Below are 17,872 nucleotides of genomic sequence, written 5' to 3' on the forward strand. Positions count from 1 at the left end.
CAGAGGAGCAGGAAAGCTGATGTTTCGGGTCTAGAAGGGTCTAGGCCCGAAACATCAGCCTTCCTGTTCCTCTGATGCTGCTTGGCCTGCTGTGTTCATCCAGCTCTACACCTTGTTATCTCAGATTCTCCAGCATCGGCAGTTCCTACTATCTCTGAAACATAAAAAAATTATCAGTTTTAGGTAGTTCTTCCTTGTAGCTACATACCTGCCCAAGTGTTTCACAAATGGGGTAACAATAAATGCACCAATCAGACCACCAATGGCACAGATGGAGACAATTATTGACCAGAGAAGAGTTAATGATTTGGTGTCAATGGTTGTTCCAAAGCGTCTGGTCCATGACTCATTGCAAAAGGCTTTAACGTACTGAAAAGAAAAATAAATTAGTATCAGTACCAGGGCAGCAAGAAATGAACCGAATCTCATTAATGAACTGAAACAATGGCATGACCTTGAATATAGCAAAAAAGCCACAAATATGAAATATGTTGCATGAAAAGTCTGCCTCTTGATGATAATGGATCTGTAAAATAGAATTCAAAATAATGACAATATGCTTTTCTCATTTGTTCTCCCTGTATCATTCACAGCCCAATCTGTTCCATGCAAATTCTTCTGTCAGGTTGCCTGTGGCCAATTGGTAAAGGATGCATATTTACAGCCTGAAGTGATTGTCCCTCTGATGATGTTCCTTTTCTTCCTGTGGAGAAACATTTGATCTAAAATCTGTTTCTCTGCACAATAGCCACAAGTGCTGGGGCAAGGGATGGTGGTGGCAAATGTTTGGGGGGGTGGGTGGGTGCGGGGAGGGGTGGGGTTTGTGGGTGTGGCATGATGTGCAACTAAACATCTACAGCTTATTGTTTTATGTTAAAAATCTTTCAAGCTCCAACATGCCTGCATCACCAGTTAAACCCCCATTTAATTTCTAATATGATATTATGCCATTATCATTGTTTGCAACTTGGTTATGAATTAGAAGTAAATGGATTTTTGGTTTTCAGGTCTGTGAAGATTGTTGATTCTCTTTTAAGGGTCAGAAACTCCTTACTTAGCAGTGAGTTAGACAGAATTTCTAAGAAATCATGTGAGATAAACTATATTACTATACAAGCTACCTAGTTAGATATTTGCTGTAGTGTTCACTAAGTTAAGCTTTTACAATCTACAGAAATAGAAACCAGAATTCAGAAGTAGGTCCAGCTCAGAAAGGTTCATGCCAGCAGAGGGCTTTTTTTTGTTTGAGTAGTTTCTAGGCCAGAGCTAGAAATACATCTTAAGCTGTTTTAGCAGTCTCACAGTTAGAGAAAAGTCAGTGAGTTAGCCTGCCTATGTATCTTGAGCAGAGAAGGAGATAATAAAATTTGGTGAATTTGCAGCAAGTCACCAAAAGGAAACATTTGTGATGTCATCAGATGAGTAAGAAATTAAAGAGTGAAGACAGGAATGTAATTCACTAGGGTTGAGTGTATATAAAAGATATAGCTGGGGAAAAGGATTGAATTTATCTTTGTCATGAGATCTTTCCTCATTGTCTTCTATAGGCATATATAGCTTTTTTCCTATTTTTGATGTGATCAACATTTTTTTTGTTAAAAGCATATTGTCATCTCCCTGTAAATATGTTCAGTGATTGACCACTATAGTAAATAAATTGCAAAAATAAAACTTGTGGTCTACCAAGCCAGGTTTTGCTCTGAGATCTGACTTGTCAAATATTACCTTCGGTTGAAATCATAATATTACTTTCAACAAAGGTTTCAAATATCCATTAGATGGAATTTTATTTAAAACCAAAAACAATTTTTAAAACTATGTTAATAACTATGTTACAAATTAAGAAAACCGGCATTTCTTTCCACCATCAGTTTTCTTCCCTCCAGTCCTCACATTACTTACTCCATTTTTGATTATAATTCCAAGAGAACATGTACCCTCCAAGCAACCATTCTTCTATTGTTAAGTCCTGGAGTATAATCAATAGAAGGTGACTTTATTAAGGGAAAAATAATTTCACTGAGCGAGTGGCAAATCCATGGGACAAATTCCTTCAGAAGATATTGGAGAAATTGTTGGTTTCTTCAAATGCACTTCAGATAGATTTATTTAATAAAACAATAATCTGGGAGACAGAGTGAAATACCTCCACAGAAGCTGGTATCCTGTCACCAAGTCACCCTTTATTTACACGTGCTTAGTATTTGATACTGATCCAGCTCCCTCAGAGGCAGCTCCCAGTGAGCAGAACCCTGACACTTCTGTTTATATCTGTCAGACAGGACTCCTTGATTGGACCAGATTGACCACACCAATCACAGAACTCATATTCTATGAGGTCCACTTGGCTGATTTCATTACAATCATATACCCCTCTCCCTCTAAGTCCAGGGATGTAGGTCTGTTCTTTTTCTTGTAGACTGTCCTAGGCATTTTCACACTGGGTTTGGTTCAGCCTCGGATATGGGTGGTGTGTATCAGACCATAGCCTGCCTCTTGTGACCAAAGCGTCTCAGAAGAAATTCATCCACTTCTTCAGGCAGTAAAAGCGTCAAGGCTATGACATCCGCTGTGTCCATCTCAGATTCTAAACTTTCTTTGATGCTAGACTGAGGGGGACAACCCATGGGTTCCAGAACAGTCAGAAAGGCAACTGAGGAGCCGGGCACATTTTGCTACCACACTGGTTGTGAGTTTGCAGATTTCATATGGTCCATGTGCTTGTTTGGGACCCTTGCAACCAACCAAATTATATACATCATTGGACATGACCTCACATCGTCCATACCTCTTACTATTGCAGGGCAATTTCCATGGTTTCAGCACCAAACTTCGTCCCCTGAAATAAAATGTATCTTTCACTTAGTGGAGTTTTCTGTCTGTCATTGGTACTCCTGATGCTGTTTCACTATTTCCCCCATGTCCAGGAAGATCAGATTTAACCTGGTGCAGAGTCTTCTCCCCATTAGCAACTCTGCTGGAGCTATCCCTGTAGTTGCATAATCAACTAGGAACTGGGACAGTTTGGTATCTAGTGAAGCTGAAAGCTGTTTCTTTAAGCCAAAGTTTGGACTGCACTTTCCGTCAGACCATTGGACAATAGATGGTATGAAGCTGTCCTTGTCTGCAGAATGCCATTCGACTTTAGGAAATACACAAATCACCTGCGGGTAAATGATGGCCCTGTGTCTGTGACCAACACCTCCAGGAGCCCATGTATTGTGAAAGATGCTCACAGCTTTTCTATTGTACTCACCGTGTTTGACAAATGAACTCTATGCACATTGAGTGGGCGTCCACAATGACTAAAAATGTTGAGCCCATGAAAGGGCCATCATAGTCAACATATACCCAAATCCAAGGTTTACCCGGCCATTCCCATGAACGTGGGGATCTGCTGGTGGTAATTTTTGCCCTTGTTGGCACTCTGGGCACTGCCACACCAAAGTGGCTATGTCTGCATCCAATCCTGGCCACCAGACATAACTTCTCACCAACATCTTCATTTTGGAAACCCCTGGATGACTCTGGTGCAGTTCAGCCAGTATTTGGTGGCAACCTTTGCTTGGGACAATCACTCTTGTTCCCAAAAACAAAATGCAGTTCTCTATGGTGATTAGGTCCCGCTGGTTCCAGAAAGGTTTCAATTCTGGTTGTGATGACTCCTTTGTGTCACTACCAGCTGTTTTAGTTTTGCCAGGGCAGGATCTTTTTGCATCCACAGCCTGACATTGTCAGCGGTGATCTGAAGGGTGACCAGATAGTTTAAAACCATTATTGACTGTCCTAGCGGCAGCACCACCGATGGTGTATCTGCCAGTGGGAGGTGGCAGAAGACATCCGCATTTGCTACTTGCCTCCCAGACAGTGTCCAACTTGTAATTGTACACACTCAGAATGAGAGCCCACCGCTGAATTCGACCTGAAGCTATAGGCAGTACGGCCTTGTCCTCTTTGAGTAGCCCCAGCAGGGGTTTGTGGTCCGTTACTGTTTCAAATTTATGTCCATAAATGTATTACTGGAACTTTCTCACACCAAAGATGACCACCAAAGCTTCCTTCTCTGTCTGGCTGTATTTGCACTCTGCATCAGCCAATGTCCGGGAAGCATAAGTTATTGGACGTTCCTCTCCATTGGGCCACCTGTGAGCCGACTGGCCTGATATTTTTCAGGAAGGCATCGCATGTCAGCATCAGATCTCACTTGGGATCACAGTGGCCAACACCTTAGATGATGATAGCAGCTTCTTCAGTTCCCTAAAGGCTATATCTTAGCTACAGGCCATTTCCAAGACTGACCCTTTCTCAATACCAAATGTAAGGGTGCCTGGATAGAGGACAGGTTACATATGAGCTTTCCGTAATAAGTTACCAAACCAAGGAAAGACCTCAGCTCCGGTACCAAAATGGAAGCTGGGGCATCTTTGATGCCCTCACTTTATCTTCCAATGGGTGTAACCCGGTCTTGTTGACTTTGTAGCCCAAGTAGATCACTTGGGGTGCCTGGTACACACATTTTTCCCTTCTAACACATACGTCTGCCTTGGAGAAACATACAAAGACTATGTTCAAGTTCTCTAAGTGCTCTTTATTTTCTTTCCTGTTACTAGCACTTCATCTAAATCAATGGTGACCTGGGGTAGACCTTGTAAAATGTTCTCCATAGTCTGCTGACAAGTGACACAGGCTGATAATACTCCAAGTGACAGTCTCGTATGTTGGTAATTGGGCATTAATTGTAGCATACTTCTGGGAATCCTTATCTAACCGCAATTGCAGATACACATGGCTCATGTCCAGCTTCATGAAGAACAGCACCCCTCAACTCTCCCGGCCCGTCAACTTTGTGTATAAGTCCTCTATGTGAGCGATTGGGTATTTATCCAGCTGCAAGAAGTGGTTTACCACTTGTTTAAAATCCCCACAAAGGTGAATCGACCCATTAGGCTTCACAATCGGTACGACCGGTGCTGCCCATTCCACAGACGGGACTGGTTTGATGATTCCTTCATTTCCAACCTCCTGATTCCTGCCTCTACTTTTGCCCGTAAGGCAAATGACACTGGGTGGGCTTTGCGGAATAATGGAGTTGCTTCCTGGTCAACATCCTTTGATAGTCCCTAGACCTTCCTGAAAAATCTCCAGGTATTTCACGAGGATTTCCCACAGGCAGCCATTTTCTAATCAAAAAATGTTGAGCCAATCAGGGTGAATCTTTCTCAATCAATTCCACCCCAATAGGCTTGGGCCTGAGCCTCTCACTACAATCCATGGTAACTGAACCAGCTGTTTCTCATAAGAGACTGGAACCAAAGTTGTAACACTAATCTGTGAAGGTTGCTGGTACAAGTTCTGTCTAGCCAAAGTCTTAGCAAGCTTAAGGGTTGAAGTCCAGACTGAATTTTGTTAAAGACTGGTTCTGAAATCTCTGACACAGCCACGCCAATATCAACCCTCCATTAGAACTGGCTAACCAGTAAACCAGACGTTTATTTTGATTGGTTCTGATTTGGATGTTGCTGAGCAATTTAACTGTTCCAAGCCAGATGTAGGTTGGCTTTCCGTGGTGTGTACTGTCCTGGATACCAGCCTATGATTTTTCTTTTTCAACTCAGGCCTAGTGGGACTCTTTTACTGTCTCAAGTCCACATACCAGCAGCAAATACAATGGCTTGCTGGCCCAGATCCTGAAGAAAATGTTAACTGTTTGGATGAGGCTTGGCTTTGTTTTGGGGTTCTGTTGTTGGTTGACCTAGAGTCTCTCTGTTCAGGATATGTCCTGAGTGAGGCTGTGCAATTTCTGTTACTCAAGTGGTGCCCCCCAAGCTCAGTTGGCCTGGCAAGGGTATCCACTTCCATCAGCATACCCTGTAACTCGTATTCTCCACTTGCTGCATTTTGCAATGACAAAGCCAGTTGTAGTGCCTGTTGAAGTCCAGTTGGGTTTCTGCTAGTAGGTGCTTTTGCATGTTGACATCATTAATCCCACATACCGAATGGTCTCTCCACATCTCATTAAGGGTTAAACCAACGCCACATGCCTCTGTCAGTCGTCTTAACCTAGTCAAAAATTCTGATATGGATTCCCCGGTTCTGCGTAAAACCAATAGCATCTCAGAATTAGAGGAGGCTTGAGGTCATAGTATTCCTTAACTAAATCCATCAACTCTTGTAAGGTTTTAGTATTTGGTGCCTCAGGAAACGTTAGGCTCCTAATAAACAAAAAAGCTGCGGATCCATAAGCTGTCAGGAGAATTACTCGTTGCTTTTCATCTGTCCCAATGTCATTTGCCCGGAAAAAGTAATGCATTCTTTCAACATACTGGGCCAAGTCTTCAACAGTAGGATCGAATGAGTCAAATTTCCCAACTAAAGGTGTAATTCCAGAAATGCTTAACCCAACTCAAAGACAACTGTTGCAAGTGATTTTCTTCAGGAGCATATTTTTTTCTCTCGTCACAACTGAAATAACTGCACAGAGGCCAGTATCTTGTCACCAAGTTGCCCTTTATTTACACATGTATACTAGATCAGAATGATGCAGCTAGCTCAGAGCTAGCTCTCAGAGTGAACAGAACACCTGATACTCCTGTTTATTGCTGTCAGCGAGGACTCCCTGATCGGACCGGATTAACAGCCCCAATCAGGGAACTCATATTCTATTAGGTCCACCTGGCAGACTCATTATAAACAGTATACAGAGCATTCTGAAATATGACACGAACTGAAGGACAGATAACTTTGGATCTATGAGACAGAATCTTGTGAAGATAATGGCTTCTTGTGCTAGTCAGGCACATGCCAGGTCAATAACAGATGCTCCCCAGCATGCAGCACCTTGAGGTAGAACACCCCACCATACAAAGAGCTACCTTCCAATTAGTGGCTGGCAGCTCTTCCATACTCAAGAGCGGCAGTGGGAGATGGTGCCGGTATGACATCCACCCGAGGTCTCAGATGGTGGAGGGTTCCAAAGCACGGTGAGTTGTGATGAGATAGGAGCCACAGGGAGGAGGTCATTGGACAGATTAGCAGCAAGGACAGAGGTTATCTGTCAAATGGTCCTGCCTTCCTGATGCCAAGTCACTCGATCAGGCACTGAATACCTTTGAGCAAGGGGCATGCTGTGGCAACAAGCAACAATGCCCATGTAGCAAAGCTGCTGTCTGCTGTTAGGTTAATACAATATGCAGCAAGATATGTCCCTTGAATGGCATTAATTGTTCATTTAGGCCCTAATTTTATAGCAAGAAGGAAAGATCATCTCCAGACCTTTGCACCACAGACTTAACTAGGTGGAAGCAGGAAGGTAGTGGGGTCCCTATGCACCATACTCCCACCCAATTAAATATTACCTACCAGCAAAGTACCACAGGGAGGGCACAAGATTCTAGGCCTAGTTCTCTTTTATCCTCTAGTGGTTTCCACAAGCCCTGTTGTAAACTAATTGATAAAATATTGATTGTCTATTATCACTCTATTCAGCAAAAATGACCAGAAAGGTTAAAACTGACTTTATTTTTTATTTATATTAATTGCTATGTAGCTGCAATCAGCATTGATTCTGTCCACATCTGATGTTTGTTCACACTGATCATTGGATTACGGTCAGGAATAGACGCCTTGACTAATCCTGGTTGCAGATGCTGGTCATTATTACAGTGGTCTCATGTTGCTAGGACTAAGATTAGCTTGAGTCAGGACAAAAATGTCATAAGCATGAGACATTCTTGAGAATAAACTCATCTAAGTATTGAGGGAGCTCTAATACTGGGCACTGGGATGCCTGTCATAGTCTCCTGGCTGGACCAAAAGATGGCAACTATCATGCTGCCAAATGTTCAGCTAAAAATAAGGGATTTATTAGGACAACACACAGTTGTAGGCAAACATATCTACAAAACTATAAAGACTGAATCAAACCATAAGCAGTGGTTTCTTCTTCAGAATGTGTCCGCTATACAGTCTGACTAATCTGAGATGGATATTCCTTGGACATTTCACCACTCTAGTTGGAAAACAACTACGCCCTGACTTCACTGGGTCTTTGCTGTTCGTTCCAGTGGAAAAAGTGGGAAGGCAAAGCTTGGGGTGGAAAGTGATCAATTGGGAGCTCCTATGTCATCAGCCAAGAGAAACCCAAAGGGAATACACTTATAAGTATTTGTAATGATTATTGTGAAACCAACCTTGGGTGTTCAGATTGTGATTGTTGCCTAAACATCTCAAATTTATGGTGATGCAAATTTACGTGCACTCTAGCCACTTCAAAATGTTCTGCTTCTGCAGTGTTGTAACTTCCCTTGAAGTGTGTTGGGAACACCAATTATATGAGAATGTACTTTTCATTGCACTCCTGACAAAAGTTTACTGGCACAATCACATAAAATCTAAGGAAATTCAAGATTTTCTGCCTTTATAACAAAATTTATGGGTGGCACGGCAGCACAATGGTCAACCAGGAGCCCAGTTTCGATTCCAGCCTTGGTTGACTGTCTGTGTGGAGTTTGTATGTTCTCCCCGTGTCTGTGTGAGTTTCCTCCAGGTGCTCCAGTTTCCTCCGACAGTCCAAAGATGTACAGGTTAGGTGGATTGGCCATGCTAAATTGCCCGTAGTGTCCAGGGATGTGTAGGCGAGGTGGATTAGTCATGGGAAACACAGGGTTACAAGGATAGGGTAGAGTGTGGCTGTGGGTAGGATCCTCTTCAGAGGATCAGTTTGGACTCAATGGGCCAAATGGCCTGCTACCACACTAGTGATTCTATGATTCTGCTATTGGTGGTGGGTGATGGATAGTGCAGATCTATCATAAAAAGACATAATTTAACCTCAATACTAGATTTTCTCCACTGTTAGTTCTGTTGGTCTAAATCTCACATTTATCAGAAATTACAATATCTTACAGACAATGTTTTGATTTTAGGTGAACCTGGTGAAATTAGCTCTTCAATATCTGCCTTGCTTGATAGTTTAAGATATTCAAAAATTAAATTTAAAGAATATTTACCCAGAGTGCTATTAACTGTGCTAAACAGCAGGAGAAATTCTCACGCACTTTAATAAAACAATGAAACAGTTATATAGGAATACTATATAAGAATACGAGATTGTTTGTACATGTCTGAGAAGGAAGTGGGGCATGAAGGTTTTGATTAATTCTGAAAGACCTTAGTGTACACTACTCAATCCCAGTCATGCGGACCATACTTGCAGTTGCTCCTGAGCTGCACCATCTGAGGGCAATGGAGCAAAGGCAGCAAAGAAAACAAGTTGTTCTTTTACGGAGGGGAATGAGAAAGGATCTCAACAAGAGTTGTTAACAGTTAGCATCTTCATGTTTTATTATCACCACATAAGTGATATTCCTTTGATATGACTTGTTATCAAAGAGATAACAACCACTTTGGTTGTCACCATTTCATTCAGTAGTGAAACAATTTTTAAATGCTTGAAGAAATGTGAAATTTGACCAAAATGATCTCAATTTTCAATTATTAAAGTTTAACAGGTTTTATAACGTATTGATGGCTCTATATTTCTCTGTATTCGATGTTATAATTTATTGTAATTAGTGTACAATATTATGACAGGTGGGATTGCAGACTGTAAATTGATTTGTGGCTAATTATCCAGTGAAATAACTGCACAGAGGCCTGTATCCCTTCACCAAGTTGCCCTTTATTTACATGTGAAGATTCCTTGACACTGAACCAGCTCCCTCAGAGCCAGTTCTCAGAGTGTGAGGATGTCTGACAATCCTGTTTTTCATCTGTCAGCCAGGGCTCCCTGATTGGATTAAGTTAACAGCCCCAGTCAGTGAACTCATATTCTACGATGTCCAAGTGGATGACCTCATTACAATCACTACACCCAGCATGGTAGAAGTAATGTTTACATGACAATGTTTTCTTCAAAATGCTAAGTATAGAATTCAGAGAGAACTATTTAATTGCTCTGCCCTCTGTCTGGTTTCACTGATCAGATTCACCTCTGATTTAATTATCTATTTTAATGGCTTCTGTAAACACAGGTATTATGCAAAATTGTGGGCAAATTCACTCCCTCCCTCACATCCACCTTTTACAAATATTTTTGGTAATCCAAATAGTGACTTTTCAAGCAGTGCAGGAGGGAGTTTTGCAGAGCTGCTTTATCCCATTCCTATGTAACTGTTTCAGCATCACTCTTATCAGTGATAATAAAACAAAAAATTTAAAATAAAATCAATTGTTGGAAAAGTCAATAATCAGTTTTAAGAATTAAAGTGGGAAACTGAAAAAGTGAAGAAAGTAAATTCCAGCTTGAATAAAGACAAAGTGAAGGGAGACACACAGATGACCAGATTGACCCTCCCATTGATTGAATAAATCTTAAACCACAAACAAATGTAGAAAATAAAGCAATAATTTAACTGTTGCAGGGTTGAGTAAGAAGCAAATAGGAGAAAAAGGAATGGAGGAAGGAAGGGGAGGGAAACAGATATTCAGAGGAAGGGAGAGCAATGTAGGAATGGAAAGAACAGAGGAAGTGAGGATGAGTGGAGCGAGAGAAGAAGAGGTAAAAGGAATTGAAGCAAAAAGGAAGGGAAAAGAGAGATGGGAAGGGGATAGAAGTGGGGAGCTTGGACAGAGGAAGTAGGTGAAGAGAAGTATAAAAATGTAAAAGGTGGAGAAGAGGAATAAATTCATAAGACATGAGAGCAGAAGTGGGCCAGTCGCCCCCTCAACCCTACCCTACCATTCAATAAGATCATAGCTGATCTGACTGTAGTCTTAACTCCACTCTTCTGCCTGCTCCCCCTGCACCTCCAACCCTGCATAACTCTTGACTCTTTTGCTGATCAGAACTCAGCCTTGAACGTGTTCAATGACTCAATTTCCACTGCTCACTGGGGAAGAGAATCCCAAAGATCTTCTTAAATAGGAAGCCCCATATTTTTAGTCTCTACCCCTTAGTTCTTGAATCCCTCACAAGAGGAAACATCCTCTCAGCAGCTACCCTGACCCAGTCCTTCAGAATCTTATGTTTTTCAATAAGATCACCTCTCATTATTCTTAATTCCAACTAAAGAAGGACTGCCTTGCTCAACCTTTCCTCATAGGATAACCCCTTCATCTCAGGAATAAGCCTGCTTCCAATAAAACTGCTTCCAATACAAGTATGTCTCTCTTTAAGTAAAGAGACAAAATACTCCAGGCAAGGCCATATGAATTCACTGTACAATTGTAGCAAAACTTCCACATGTTTGTATTTCACCCAAGTACAGTAAACATTTTATTTGTCTTCCTAATCACTTGCTGCACCTATGTGCTAACCTTTTGTGATTCATGTACAAGAACAAGGTTTATAAACTCTCTGTAACACAGTATTCTATAGCGTCTCTTCATGTAAATAATATTCTGCTTTTTTACCCTTCCTGCCAACAGGACAACTTCACATTACACCCCATCTGACAATTATATCCGACTCACTTAACTTATTTCTATTGTTTTGCAGACTCATTGGATCCTCCTCAAAAGTTGCTTTCTTACTTATCTATGTTTCTTCAGCAAATTAGACTATAATACACTTGGTGTCTTCATCTAGTTTACCCGAGGAAAGTTCTCTCGATCCAAAACATTAACTCTTGATTTCTCTCCACAGATGCTACCAGACCTGCTGCGCTTTTCCTGCAATTTCTGTTTTTGTTTCTGATTTCTAGCATCCGCAGCTCTTTGACTTTTCACTAATATAGGTTGTTAATATTCGAGGCCCCCAGCACCGAGTCCTATGGCACTCCAATAGTTACAGTTTGTCAACCTAATAATGATCTATTTATCTGGATTCTGTGTCTTATTAGATAGTCATTTCTTTTATCCACAATGTAAATTGTACAGGGAACTATATTCATCATGAACATCCCCCCCTCACCCCAGTGGAAAAGCCAGTCAGGAGCATGTGTCTTAAAATCTGGCTGCCCTGCAATGATAATACACCAAGCACATACTTAATTACAAAAGATTTGGATTTCTGTCCCTCTTGGAGAGGAGCTCTCAGCAGAAGTTATTTGGCTTTATAACTGTGCCAGCTCCACACCACAGCAAGTTACTCGAGTGCAATTTCTTTTCTATACACTTTAAAGGTTGTCCTCCTCAAGTATTATCCAAATTCTCTTTTAAAAGTGTTGCTGTTGATATAGCTTCAACAGCCACTAGCCACAATAGGATGATAATGAAGTTTTCCCAGGCACAGACAGGCTAAAGACTTTTCTTTCACAAATCTTCTGCAGAAAACAAAGATGATTTCATCACAAATTGTTAGGGCAACATCAACATTTCTTTTTCATTTCTTTTCTTTTGTTCGAAGGACAATAGCTGAAGAGAGAATCTGGAGAACTAGACGGATTGTGTTAGACAGTTTGAAAGTGCCAAATCAATATTTGTTAAAATAATCAGTAAGCCAGTTATGTTATATCAGCATTGAGTGTTCATTCATCTCCTTAAAGTAACAGAGTAACTCATTTGAGAAATCAATAGAAAGCAGTAAAAATACATGGAACTGTGTTGCGATCGGAACCAGGTAGACTTTGTTGACTATGAGGTCCTTGACTGGTGTTGTTAACATGGGTCAATCAGGAAAGCTCTGGTGGACCAACACAACCAGGGGATTTAGAATCTCCTCAGTTCAGGGGACTGACTCTGAGTTAGCTGGTCACAGCCAGTGTACTGTGCACAAGTAAATAAAGGGTGACTTGGTGACAGGATATCGGTCTCTGTGCAGTTATTTTCGTGGCGACAAGAGTGCAATAGTACATGCATGAAGAACATTCGCTTGCAACAGTTATCTTGGAGTTGAGGTAAGCATTTCTGGCATCATGCCCTTATTTGTGAAGCTTGACTCATTTGATCCTGCTGTCAAAGACTGGGCCCAGTATGTGGAAAGAATGCATTTTATTTTCCAGGTAAATAACACTTGGGCAGATGAAAAGCAACAAGTAATCCTTCTGTGGAGCTGGAGGATCAGAGGAGTAGGAAAGCAGACCCGACCTGAAACGTCAGCTTTCCTGCTTCTCTGATGCTGCCTGGCCTGCTGTGTTCCTCCAGCTCCACACTGTGTTATCTCAGACTCCAGCATCGGTAGTTCTTATTATCTCTAAGTAATCCTTCTGACTGCTTGCAGACCCACAGCATTTTCGGTTATAAGGGGCTTAACTTTCCCAGAGGCACCAGATACCAAAACCTTCCAAGAGTTGATGGAGTTGATTAAGGACTATTATGACCCCAAATCTCCTCTAATTCTGAGATGCTATCAGTTTTATTTGGCTTTTAGAGAACCAGGGGAATGTGTACCGGGATTTTTGATGAGGTTGAGATGACTGGCAGAGGCAGGTGATTTCAGGTTAACCCTGAATGAGATCCTGAGGGATCATTTGGTATGTGGGTTTACAGATGTAACCATGCAGAAGTGCCTACTAGCTGAAGCCCAACTGGATTTCAAACAGGCACTACAGCTGGCTTTGTCATTAGAAAATGCAGCAAGTGGAGCATGGGAGCTACAGGGCATCCCAATGGAAGTGGACACCCTCACCTGTCCAACTGAGTTTGGGGAATACCACATGAGTGGAAGCAATCGCACAGCCTCTCTTGAGCAAAGGGACCCCAAGCCAGCCCACGGCAGAACCCCACAACAAAGCCGAGCCTTGGCCAAGTGCCACAATGTTCTTCAGGATCTGAGCCGGCAAGCCATTGTAGTTTGCTGCCAGTGTGTGGACTTGAGACAGTAAAGGAGTCCTACAAGGCCTGACTTGAGTAAGAAAACTCGTAGGCCAGTACCCAGGAGAGTATAAACCCTGGAAAGTCCCCCTACATGTTGGTTGGAACAACTAAATTACTTAGTGACATCCAAATCAGAACCAATTAAAATTAGCATTTGGTTAAATGGTCACCCAGTTCCCATGGGGGTTTGTACCAGCACAGCTGTATCTGTGATTGCAGAATCTGCCTTTAACAAACTTCGCTTGGGACTCTAATGCTTAATTTTGCACAAGACCTCAGCCAGACTGAGAACATACACTTGTGTACTGTTGCAGATTAAGGGTATGACTCCAGTTCTGGTCTCCTATGAGAAGCAGTTGGTGTAGTTACCACTGACAGTATTAAAAGCCTCAGGCCCAAACCTGTTGGGGCAGAACTGGTTGAGAAAGATTCATCTGGATTAGCTCAACATGTTTTGATTAGAGAATGGCTGTCTCTGGGAAGTCCCAGTGAAATAGCCAGGAGTATTTCAGGAAGGGCTTGGGACTATCAAAGGGGCCAAAGCCACTTTGCATGTTGATCAGGAAGCAATTCCGAGATTTTGTAAGGCCCATGCAGTGCCATTTGCCTTGCAGACAAAAGTAGAGGCGGAAATCAGGAGGCTGGAGAGCAAATGAATCAACAAACCAGTGCAGTTTGTGAAATGGGCAGCCCCTGTCTTACCATTTGTGAAGCCTGACAGCTCAGGTCGTCTTTGTGGGGATTTTAAGCAAATAGTAAACCATTTCTCACAGCTGGATAAATACCCAATCCTCACATAGAGGACTTGTACACAATGTTGGCAGGGGATGCTGTTCTTTACATGAGCCACACCTACCTGCAATTGTGACTGGATGAGGAGTCCCAGAAGTACTCTACAATTAATACCCATAATGGTTTGTACCAAAATACAAGACTGCCATTTGGAGTATCAGCAGCCTGCACCCTTTTTTAGTGGATTATGGAGAACATTTTACAAGGACAACCCCAGGTTGCCATTTATCTGGATGACGTACTAATAACAGGGAAAACCAATAAAGAGCACTTGGAGAACTTGGACATCGTGCTTAAATGTTTCTCCCAGGTAGGCATGCACCTTAGAAGTAAAAACATGCGTTCCAGGTGCCCCAAGTGATCTACTTGGGCTATAGAATCAATAAAACTGAGTAACACCCGTTGGAAGATAAAGTGAGGGCAATCAAAGGAGCCCCAGCTCCCACACCTGCACTGGAGCTTAGGTCTTTCCTTGGGTTAATGAATAATTATGGAAAATTCATATGTAACCTGGCATCCATCTTGGCACCCTTACACCTGCTATTGAAAAAGGGTCAGCCTTGGAAATGGTCACATAGCTAGGAAATAGCCTTTAGGGAAGTGAAAAAGCAGCTATTATCATCTAAGGTGTTGAACCAGTACGATCCGATGTGAGAGGTGGTGCTGACATGTGGTGCTTCCCCATATGGTATCGGGGTAGTGTTGGCTCACTGGTGGCCCTACAGAGAGGAATGCTCAATGGCAGATGCTTCCCGGACTTTGGGAGATGCCAAATGCAGGTATGGCCAGATAGAGAAGGATAGCGTGGTCATCTTTGGTGTGAGGAAGTTTCACCAGTCCCTTTACAGACAGGAATTTGTCATAGTAACAGATCACACACCCCTGCTAGGGCTACTGAAGGAAGACAAAGTGGTGTCGCCCATAGTTTCGGGTAGACTTCTGCGTTGGTCTCTTATTCTCAGCATGCAAGTTCGAACAATGTCCAAAGTGGCTAATGCAGATGCCTTGAGCCGCCTCCCACTGTCAGATACTCCACCGGTGGTGCCTCCCCTGGAAGAGTCCATTCTGGATTTAAACTTCCTAGACACCCTTCCGGTCACTGTTAACAATGTCTGACTGTGGTCACAAGAAGATCCTGTGCTAGCAAAGCTAAAGTGGCTGGTGGTAATGGGGGAAACAGAAGGGCTATCGCAACCAGGATCGAAACCTTTCCGGACCTGGCAAGACCAGATCACCATAGGGGACGGCGTGTTACTGTGGGGTGCAAGAGTGATTGTCCCGAGTAAAGGTCACTGCCAGATATTGGCTGACCTCCACCAGGGTCATTGAGGAGTCTCCAAGATAAAGATGCTATCAAGAAGCTATGTCCGTTGGCTAGGGTTGGCTGCTGACATAGCTGCACTCCAGTTACTGCCAAGGTTCAAGGAGATATATGGGAAAGCTCCAGATTGGACAGTTAGCTTCTTCAATACCAGATTGGAGGCCCTGCTTCAGGCAGGGAACAAGACAAAGAGACCCTATTAGTCCCCAGGAGGGCAAAAGGTCCCCAAGTTACAAGTGGAAAGAGGTGGCAGAGGAAGGCACTGCCATAAGTTTAGCTCTGACACATGACAATAAGGCTGAAAGAAGTTCAATAGCATCATCAAAGTTGTGAGGCAAGAATACCATTCTCTTTCTTTCACGTCCAATTAGCTCCACCACATTCAATCTCATAAAGCTCCACTCCTTTTCACACTCCGGCAATCACTTCCTTCCTCTTCCTTCTACTCACACAAAGAACAATTGCAACCCTTTATTTCCTGACACTTAGGATAATTTTGAATTTTGCTGATAGTGTAAAACAGGTGCTGTTGGATAAGCTATCCATTATATATCTTTCCTCTTTACCATTTCCTTTGACTTCCAATGAGGATAGGACCCCAATGCAAATATCTTATTCAACATTTATACTATTCAGCCTGGATGCTTGAGGAATTTGAATTGGAAGATTTGGGAGAAATGGGCACGTGGCTGGGAATTAATCACACGTTCAAAGACTTTAGAGGGGAAAAGCATGTTAAAACAGGGCAGTAATTAATACAGGGATAAAATAGAGAGTTCGAGTGAGCCCAAGAAACCAGCAAAGTCCAGCCAAGAAACCATTAGACGTGAAGCATAATGGAAAACCTTCAGAGCAACAGATTTCAATGTAGGAGTAAACACAGAAGCCTAGGAGCCAATGCAGCAGCAACGTAAAATCCAGGTTGCTTTACAACATTGAGATTCATTCCAACGAGATGAGTCCAGGAACCAAAAAAATCACTTCAATGAATAAACGGATATATTTTAGAGCCAAGCAAAGAACACAGGTGTTTCTGTAATTGAAGGGAATCTCAGCAGTTGAGAATTCCCAAATGGTTTCAATCATTAGCAGAATTCCTGTGGCATTGATCTAAAAGTCAAAATGGAAGCAGGTAACAAGAGATTGAAACAGCATCCAGATGAAGGCCATAGCACAATGATTCGGAATAGGTAGCATTAGAAGCATTAAGGATGTAGATGAATAATCAGAGAAGAGCCATGAAACCCAAAGTATCCATCAGGGCTGAGACTGGAGTTACTCTGTGTGTTAGTCTAATACAAGCCTCTACCATAATAGAAGCGAGGAGACCATACTGATATCCTTTTCCCCTCTAAAGTCTTTGAGTATGTCATTACTTCCCAGCTTGCACCCATTTTCCTCAAATCTTTCTGTTCAAATTCCTTCAGGCATCCAGGGCAGAATAATATAAAGGTTGAATAAGATACTCAAATTGGGGTCCCATCCAGAATGAAGTGATTGGAAAGTTGAGTCCCTTGTGCCTGCTCCACCATTTAATAAGTTCATGACTGCTCCTTGACTGCACCTGCACTTTTGCAAATGATCGACATAATCCCTCAATTTGATGAGAATTCAAAAATTCATTCACCTCAATGTCAAAAACTTGCAACTCTTTTAACTAAACCTGAAACCATCATTCCCTCATGCTGTGTCCATCCCATGGTTCTACAATCTCCACCCAGGGGAAAACAGTATTTCAGCATGTATCATATCAAGCCCTATCAGGAACTTCTGTTTCAATGTGCTCACCTCACAACTTCCAAACTCTGAAAATTGTACGCCAATTAGACTCAATCACTTCTTGTGGGACAACTGTTATATCTTAGGTGTCTGAAACTTCATTGCTCCCAAATATCCTTCCTTAGAACAAGGATTTTATTTAATTTCAATTATTTGTAATACATATTAATAACTTGGATGAGGAAAATGAATGTACTATCACCAGGTTTGCAGATAACAAAAATA

General features: G+C 42.2%; 1 protein-coding gene across 1 annotated transcript in view; it reads right to left on the bottom strand.

Moving 5' to 3' along the window:
- Window positions 1–17,872, bottom strand: part of slc2a9l2 (solute carrier family 2 member 9, like 2) — a 399,659-nt gene that overhangs the window by 278,083 nt on the left and 103,704 nt on the right. The window contains exon 4 of the mRNA XM_048606361.1: window positions 209–369. Within this exon, the coding sequence (XP_048462318.1) occupies window positions 209–369 (161 nt within the window). The remainder of the gene's footprint in view (window positions 1–208; window positions 370–17,872) is intronic.

Source organism: Rhincodon typus, chromosome 1, assembly GCF_021869965.1.
Source record: "Rhincodon typus isolate 14 chromosome 1, sRhiTyp1.1, whole genome shotgun sequence".
In the NCBI taxonomy this organism is placed as follows: Eukaryota; Metazoa; Chordata; class Chondrichthyes; order Orectolobiformes; family Rhincodontidae; genus Rhincodon; species Rhincodon typus.